The following is an 8,028-nucleotide window of genomic DNA, read 5'->3' as shown; positions in this document are numbered from 1 at the left end:
AGCGGGCGGGAAAGAGCAGCCAGCCGGTGCCAGCCCGTCACTGGCTCCCCATCCTGCCGGGACCAGGTGACCCGCAGTGGGGGAGAGCCCTCGACGCGGCACAGCAGGCTCACGCTGTCCCCGACTTCGACCGTCAGGTCCCCCAGGGGCTCGGGAAAGTGAGGGGCAGCTGGAGGAGAGAGCAGCGGAGAAGGGGCTCAGGCAGGTCCACCACCCCGGGTACCCCACAGCAGGCTTTGTGCCCAGCCAAGCCCGGAGACCAGGCTGCAAGCCCCACAAGCCAGGTGTCCTGAAAAGTTATGAGGCTGAGTTAAAGCGTTTGGTGTTTTTCAAAGGCTGTTATAGCCACTGAAGTTTCCACCCTGTCCCGTTACACCCGGCACCCCCAGGGCTCAGCAAAACCTCTTGCACTTTTCCACCTTCAACTGCCTCAAGCCTTACTGCCCCTAAACTCGGAACCTCCTCCTCCTCCCCAGGCTCTTCCATACCTCCTGCCTCTGGCAGGGAGCCCTGAGCACCTGTTGGGGTACCTCCCAGGGCTCAGCAAAACCTCTTGCACTTTTCCACCTTCAACTGCCTCAAGCCTTACTGCCCCTAAACTCGGAACCTCCTCCTCCTCCCCAGGCTCTTCCATACCTCCTGCCTCTGGCAGGGAGACTTTCAGACACACAGAAGCCAGCCCCCACCTCCACCTAATCCTAGTGATTGCACTTTGCACCCCCAGTTTTGCCCCAAGCTGTTGTGTTCCCTTACAATAGCATCTGCACTGGTCTTCTGCCACTTCTTGGGCCTCTTCCCTCCTCTTGATGCTTGGAAATCCCACCAGGCTTCACACTTGTGAAGCTTTTTCTGAGCACGGATACCCCCATGCTGAGAAACCCAGGGGCTGGGGGCAAGAGGAGCCTTGGGAAGCAGCAAGTAGGAGCTGAGCTGGGAGGGCGAGCAGTGGAGATAGATAGTTCCAAAAGGAGAAGCAGAGACTTACACCCCACGTCCAGCACGGTGTCATCAAAGGTGATGCCAGCCTCACCGAGAGCCTCGCAGACGTACTGCCCTGCGTCCTCCTCCTGCACCGCCTGCAGCCGCAGGACAGCACGCTGGGTGCCGGATGGGAAAGCTGCCACCACCTGCTCACCTGCCCCAAGACCCCCCCACATCAGCACCCCAAGTGCCTCTGGGGCCCCTCCTGCCATCGGCACTGGGGACCCCACATGTGACATTCCTGCAGGGCAACAGAGGGTCCCTGGTGCACCAAGGGGGTTTGCTCCCCAGACCTGTCCCAGTCTCACCTTTGTACCACGTGATGTGTGGTGGGGGCACCCCTGAAACCCAGCACTCCAGGGTCACGTCTTCGCCCACCAGCACCTTCAGGTTGGGCGTCATGGCCAGGATGGCAGGAGGCTCTGTGCCATGGGGAGAGAGATGGCGTGGGTGACTCCCTGCAGCACTGAGTGCGGTGCCATTCACCCCAAAGGGACCCCAGAGCCTCAGGAGCTGCCCCTTAACACCCTCCATCACAAACAGCCCCGTCCCATAACTCTCATGCTGTGAGGCCCCAGCCGAGGGACACCGTGACACCCTCCTCTGTCAGCTCTGAGCCCGGGCCCTTCTCAGGATGCTGCCGGACGGGGAGCAGGTACCGGTGAACTCCAGGGTGATGACTTGCTCATCCCAGCCCAGTGCACTGCTGGCGTAGCAGCTGTAATTCCCTGCATCCTCTGGGACAGCAGCCCTGATGTGCAGGGTACCCTGAGCATCCCTGAAAACCCTGCAGCAAATGGGGAGAGAGAGAGAGAAATGAGCCCTGCACGAGGCTGATGAAAAACATGCTGAAATGAGTGAGTGGACTTCAGGCCATCCCACACACGTGGGAAGTGCTGGGCATGGGAGAGATGTGGGTTAGCCCTTAAAGCCAGCTCCAGCCACTGCTGCAGGGAAGGAACCTTGCTTTGAACCAGGGAAAAGCATTGAAAATTGAGCTTTTTCATCTCCAAAGCAAAAAAAAAGAACAAAAAAACCTTCCCCAAAGTCCACTCCAGCAGTCACAGCCTGACACGGGAGGTGGAAGCTGAAAAGCAGAAGAAATTAAAGGGAAGCACAAGGAGTATTTCGAGACTTGAATGCACACCAGGCACACAAAGCACCTCGAGTGGCCCTCGGTGGGGACAGTGACCTGAATAAGGGAGGATGGCTTAAAAATAAGTGTATGAAATGAGGACTAGCAGTAAGCCAACAATCTCAGGCACAGGGGTTGGGGGTGTTGCAGTGCCTTCTCTTTCCAGAGCTATGGACAACCCCAAGCCCCTCTCCCTCGGCCCAAGCATCCCTGCAAAGGGACCGTCATCCCCAGCAGGACAGGGATGACGAAGGCACCCAGGTCCCACGGGTCACCTCTCATCCTGCTCCAGCGCCCAGCCCCAGCGCTTCCAGGTGGTGTGGGGTGGGGGGTGGCCCCCAGCCGTGCAGTTCAGCTGCAGCTCCTGGCCCCTGCTGAAATGCTGGGGGCTGGCGTCCACCTTCACCCATGGCACCTCTGCACAGGATTGGAGAAGGGCTCAGTCCCTGGGTGCCACTGGCTGCCCACCCATGGGGCAAGGCATCACCTGTGCCAAGGTCCGACATGGGGCAGAGCCTACCCTGGACAAAGAGCCATAGGGAGGTGGTGGCAGTGCCGTGGGCACTGCGTGCCACGCACTCATACAGGCCCCCGTCCCCCGGCTGCACGCGGCTGATCTCCAGTGAGCGGTTCTGCAGCAGCCTTGTCCGTCCGTCCCGCGGCTGTGCCGCCTTCCCGTCCCAGCTCCACGTCAGGTTGTAGGGCACGTCACTCAGAACCAGACAGGACATGACCACGTCTTGGCCCGGTGAAGCTGTGATGTTGCCCGGGGCTACGAGACGCGGCGGTGGCTCTGCAAACACCGAGGTGGAATGAGACCGCACCAAACCACAGACCCAGAGACTTGTGGGCACTGAGGCTTGGCACGAGCAGTCCCCACCTGAGACAGAGACGTAGGCGCGAGCCCGCGTCACCCCGACCTTGCTCGTGGCTGTGCACTCGTAAAACCCTTCATCACTCTTGGATGCCACAGGGATCCACCAGCTGATGTTCCCTGAACTCCTACAAAAAAGGAGAGCCTGTGGGGTCACCCCAACCTGGGGCTGTCACACCACCACCCTGCTCCAGATTTCCAGATCTCTGGGACTTTTTCCGAGTGAGGCAAAGGGGTGCACCCCTTTGCCTTGTGTCCCCCACCCCAGACATGTGTCTTTGTTCTTTCCTCTGCTGCCTTGGGATGCTCAGAACTTACAGGCACCCAGCCAGCACACAGCATCCCCTCGGCCCCCAGCTCAGGGGCTCTTGCTGCCTACATGGGTCCATCATGGAGCGCACGGGGCCAAACCAGTGACTCACCTGAAGAGCTGCTCTTCCCCGAGCTTCATCCTACCGCGGCTGAGCTGCAGGCGGAAAGGGACCTCGCTCTGTGCGGAGCAGGAGATCAGCTGTGGCTCACGGTTGTAAGCCTGGATCTTGCTGGAGATGTTCACTTTGGGTAGACCTGGAAGTGGTTGGGGACACGCACACATATAACGCTCCTCGGAAGCTCACCAAGAGCTGCACTGGGAAGCAGGATAAAATATACTGAAGCAGAAACCAAAGCAGAGGCAGTGCTGGAGCCTCTAGTCCCTCCTCAGCACCCTTGGGGAGTGTGAGGACTACTCACCAGGGACCACGCTGGTGTAGGTGACCCCGGAGAGGCGGTGCAGGGAGTGGCCCTGGGCATCTTTGCCCTTCACCTTCAGCAGAAAGTCACCCGGGGGGACATGGAGCGGCGAGCCCACCCAGAGCTGCCCCGAGGAGGCATTGGAGAGTGGCCGTGTGGACAGCGAGAGGATGGCATGGCCAGAGGTGTTGAAGAGCTCAATCTCCTGCAAGTGCCCAGGTGGCTTCAGACCGGTGCAGTTCACCACCACAGAGATGGGCAGACCTGGAGAGAGGGAAAGGAAAAACAACCCAGTCAGGTTCCCAGCTGCAAGAAGCCCAGACACGGAGTCTCACCCCCTAGGCAGCCCCAGCCTCACCCTGCACCGGCCGCTCCCCAGGCTGGCTGGCATCAAAGTCTGGCTGGGTGGAGAAGCTGGCTTGAAAATTAATGTTGCTGATGCCTGTGATCCTCAGCGAGTGGCGGCCGCTGCTCTGGGCCTGAAAGTGGAGCAAGAGGCTCATGCCGAGGGCAGGAGAAGGGAGAGGCGGTGGAGAAGGGAGGAGGTGGCAGCTGGCCTCTTCCAGCCCATTCACACATGTTCTGCCCGGCTGAAGGCAGATGGGGGAAAGACCACACCTGGCAAAGCCTGGTCGGCTGAATATCCGTCATGGGATGGGTAGGGGACAAGGTATGGGATCTGCCACCAGCCTACCGTGACCAGCCATGTCCCTGGCTCGTGGGGCTCCACAGCCACCACCATGGCTGAGTTGGGGATGCTGAGCAGTTCCTTCAGACCTTGGCCTTTCTCCAGGACCTTTCCTGCAAAAGGAAGTGGACCTCTGGGAAAGGCAACCCAAGTCCTTCTCCATCCCCCGGTCCCTGCAGGCAGCCAGGAGCCCCCTCCCTCGGGGCTGACCACAGTGCAGAGCCCATCACACAGATCTCACAGCCTCGGCACAGAGAAAACCCTCCTAAAACCAGAGTCAAGAGCAACCCAGGAGGGCAGCAGAGAGATGTATCACTCCCTGCCCATTCCCCTCCCTTGGGCTCCTACCTGCCGGATCCTGGACCTTGATCCCCGGGGCAGGACCACTCAGGGAGATGGTGACCTCCTTCAGGCTAGGGTCAAAGGGCACAGGCCACGTGTGCTCCCCTCCGTCCTCATGGTCCGTGGACAGTAAGTGGACTTTGGAGGCCTGGATGGCCTCTTCCACCCACTTCAGTACCTGGGGGCGTGAGGGGAGGGATTAACCTGGATCTCCTCCCCATGGACACAGGCGTTTCAGGGCCATTTCAGGAGCAGGGCTGTATTGTCCCTGGTCAAAGCCTGCTGCAAAACAGTCCCTCACCCAGGTGCGAGGGACCAGCCCCAGATGAGTCCAGTGGGTGCCAGCACAAGGGTGGCACGAGGACGGGTCGGTAGGAGGTGATGGCCCTGGCTGAGCTCCCTTTGCTGGGAGCACACGCAAAAGGAATTGAGCGATTTGACGTGGCTGCTATTGTGAGGTGACTCCTGCTCAGTCACTTGGAGCAGACAGGCTGTTACCTCCAGCTCGCTCATGGGAATAGAAACCATTAAAACACTCAACTGCTGGAGGCTGGGCAGGGGCTGTTGCTGGCAGATGCTGCCCAGGAATGGGCAGAAAAGCACTCTGATCTTCTGCAGGTCTCGGCGGTCTCATGCTGGTTAAGACCCTCAAGGACAATGAGGCTCCTCTCCCTGTGCCCAGGCCACCCACCCAATTCACAGGTTGCAGAGGCAACAGGGTGCTGAGCTTCCCCCTCAGCCCCGAGCAGGCACCTCCTCTCCACAGGAGCAGGCAAGTCTTCTCGTCCCAAGGATCGCAGAAGCAGCCTGGCACCAAGCTCAAGAGCAACCAGCCTTCTCCAGCCCTCACCTCAGCTCCGTGCTCAAGCGGGGCTCCCAGAGCAGTGTGGAGGTGCCTGGGGCATGAGGATTAACCCCAGGGAGATGATAAAAGCAGATGGGCTACACACACCTTAGCCACCCTGTCCCTGCCTCTGCAGGTCTCCCCGCTCACCTCTGTCACCTGCTGCTTGTCCAGGTGGAAGATCTGCCCGGAGCTGGTGGCAGCAATGCGTTCGTACACTTGGTACCCAGGGTGGCTCCTGTCCCCGCAGTCCCCCGTCAGCACGAACACCACCTGCCACAGCAACGCTCCCGGTAGCATCCCGTGCTGCCACGGTTGCCTGTCCATCCCAGGGAGGGGATGTGGCCAGCATCCACCACCCCTCTACAGCCAGCCCAGGGGAAGCAAAATTCACCCCACCAACGGGCAGTGCTGGGGCTGTGGCTCATTGCTAGGAGCTGCTGCAGCATCCGCCCAACCAGCTCTCACAGAGAGCCTGTGGGCAGCACCTCTCACCTGCGTCTGCTTGTGCTGCAGCAGCCGCAGCAGCTCCTCCTGCTGCTCGTAGTCCTTGGCCCGAGCATCTGAGAAGACGTAGACGAAGGAGCCGGGGTGGGAGACCTCCACAGCCAGCCTGATGGCTCCCACACTCATCTCCGGGCAGTCCCCTCCGCCCTGCGGCACACAGCGATGGGTGTGGCACAGACCAAGCCTCCTAGTGCTCAGCCCTTCCCTGCTGGGCTCCTGGCAGGATCCCACCCGGGGTCTGCTCATGGGGAAGGAATTGCACCAGTTTGCTGGACCTAACCCAAGAACAGCCAGAGCAGCGTGCTGGTACCACGAGGACACACAGGATCACAGCGACCCGTCCCTGTCTCACCGCTAATGAGGATTAAACCACCCATTTGGGGATCCAGACTCACAGAAGCCTCTGGCTTCCCAGGAACACCTTTAGCAACACATTCGTGTCCACCCCAGCTCATCACCGCCCCCAGGGCAGCAGAACTGGCCACCCCAGGCAACCCCAGAGGCACAGTGAGGACCAGCTCCCTCTCCCACGGGCTTTGCATTCCGAAGGGCTGTGGAACAATTTGCAGCCAGAGCTTTACACCTCCCACCAAGACAGCTGCATCCGAAGGGAAACACCGCAGGGATTTAGCAATGCACAGGAGGCAGGGCAGGAGCGGGGATGGGTAAGGCATGAGTAAACTCCCGAATTGTGTTTCAGCTGGCAGAATGCAGCTGAAATCATTTAAAAAAACCCTGAAAAAACTCAAACCATTTTCAGACAGAGCTTCTAGAAGAGATTTTTGGTTCCATAGAGAGTTTGTGCAAATTCTCCCAGGGAAAGCATCCCCGCTTTGGGACAGGAGCTGCAAACTGAGCCTTGCTCAGCCCTGACCCTCTGCCATGCTCCCAGGGGATGCCAGGGATTGCTCCTGGGACCCACCACCAGGCAGGAACACAGAGCTGGGCTTCCCACCAAGCACCAAGGGCCAGCCATGGAGTGGTGCCGCGGGGCTGAGGACACCTTACCCGGACATGGAGCTCCCGCAGGCGCTGCTGGAAGAGCCAGGGGTCTGCAGTGAGGGTGACGGGTCCCACCTCTGCAAGCACACCAACATCACCAGCTCAGCCTCCCCCACCATCGGCACCAGCCTCCTCCAGCGCCGGCACCAGCCTCCTCCAGCGCCACGCTGACGGCACTCACGGCTTAAACAGCCGTACGGGACCTGCAGGACTCAGGGCTAAGCATCTGCCCTGGCTTGGTACCGAGCAAGACGTGGATTTGGACTTTCCTGCCCTGGGAAATCTCTCCCCGACACACTGGGTGGTCCCAGCCAGGGTGAGCTGCTGGGGGAGGCTCTCAGCAAAGCGATGCAGAAACCTGTTTACCGCCTCTGCCTCCTTCCCTGCCCAGCTCCAGCAATTTTCACTCAAACTCAGCTGCTGAAAATAAAACCTCGCTCCCGCTCCCCTTGTAGGAGGTCAGGGCTCTTTTGGAGAGCGGCTGCTATTTATGGGTGTGCACAAAAATCCCAAGGTAAAGGTCACTCAAACTCAGCTGCTTAAAATAAAACCTCGCTCCCGCTCCCCTTGTAGGAGGTCAGGGCTCTTTTGGAGAGCGGCTGCTATTTATGGGTGTGCACAAAAATCCCAAGGTAAAGGCTGGGACAGAACAAATCGATTCTGGTATTGCAGTAAAATCCCAAACCCTCTTAGCGAGTGGGGCTTTTATTGAGGAGACCTGGAAGCACGTCGTGGACTTGTACAGAAATGCCCCCCTGTGACTAGACCAGGAGATCGGAACAGGCTGCAAGTAGATGAGCCACGCACAACCGTGTGCCAGCACTGCTGGGATTAATCCGATGAGAAACAGCTTGCCCTGTGCCCACAGGGTGACTTGGGGATGGCAGCCCCTGCCCAGCCCCCTGCCCCGGACCTGCGGGTCA

The 8,028-nt window shown here is 59.6% G+C and overlaps 1 protein-coding gene across 1 annotated transcript in view; it reads right to left on the bottom strand.

Moving 5' to 3' along the window:
* The window catches only part of LOC104498163 (hemicentin-2-like), a gene marked incomplete at both ends in the record, with an annotated part of 39,909 nt that overhangs the window by 31,067 nt on the left and 814 nt on the right, over positions 1 to 8,028 (bottom strand). Inside the window, 15 exons of the mRNA XM_010141512.1 lie at positions 25 to 169; positions 986 to 1,135; positions 1,290 to 1,403; positions 1,641 to 1,768; positions 2,392 to 2,533; positions 2,637 to 2,909; positions 2,997 to 3,118; positions 3,413 to 3,557; positions 3,723 to 3,986; positions 4,081 to 4,201; positions 4,417 to 4,523; positions 4,759 to 4,930; positions 5,747 to 5,869; positions 6,092 to 6,250; positions 7,112 to 7,182. Coding sequence (XP_010139814.1) covers positions 25 to 169; positions 986 to 1,135; positions 1,290 to 1,403; positions 1,641 to 1,768; positions 2,392 to 2,533; positions 2,637 to 2,909; positions 2,997 to 3,118; positions 3,413 to 3,557; positions 3,723 to 3,986; positions 4,081 to 4,201; positions 4,417 to 4,523; positions 4,759 to 4,930; positions 5,747 to 5,869; positions 6,092 to 6,250; positions 7,112 to 7,182 — 2,236 coding nt within the window. The remainder of the gene's footprint in view (positions 1 to 24; positions 170 to 985; positions 1,136 to 1,289; positions 1,404 to 1,640; positions 1,769 to 2,391; positions 2,534 to 2,636; positions 2,910 to 2,996; positions 3,119 to 3,412; positions 3,558 to 3,722; positions 3,987 to 4,080; positions 4,202 to 4,416; positions 4,524 to 4,758; positions 4,931 to 5,746; positions 5,870 to 6,091; positions 6,251 to 7,111; positions 7,183 to 8,028) is intronic.

This window comes from Buceros rhinoceros, unplaced genomic scaffold (genome assembly GCF_000710305.1).
Source record: "Buceros rhinoceros silvestris isolate BGI_N320 unplaced genomic scaffold, ASM71030v1 scaffold14218, whole genome shotgun sequence".
NCBI classification, from domain to species: domain Eukaryota; kingdom Metazoa; phylum Chordata; class Aves; order Bucerotiformes; family Bucerotidae; genus Buceros; species Buceros rhinoceros.
The sequence above is the reverse complement of the archived record's forward strand: the minus strand, read 5'-3'. Positions and strand labels throughout refer to the sequence as shown.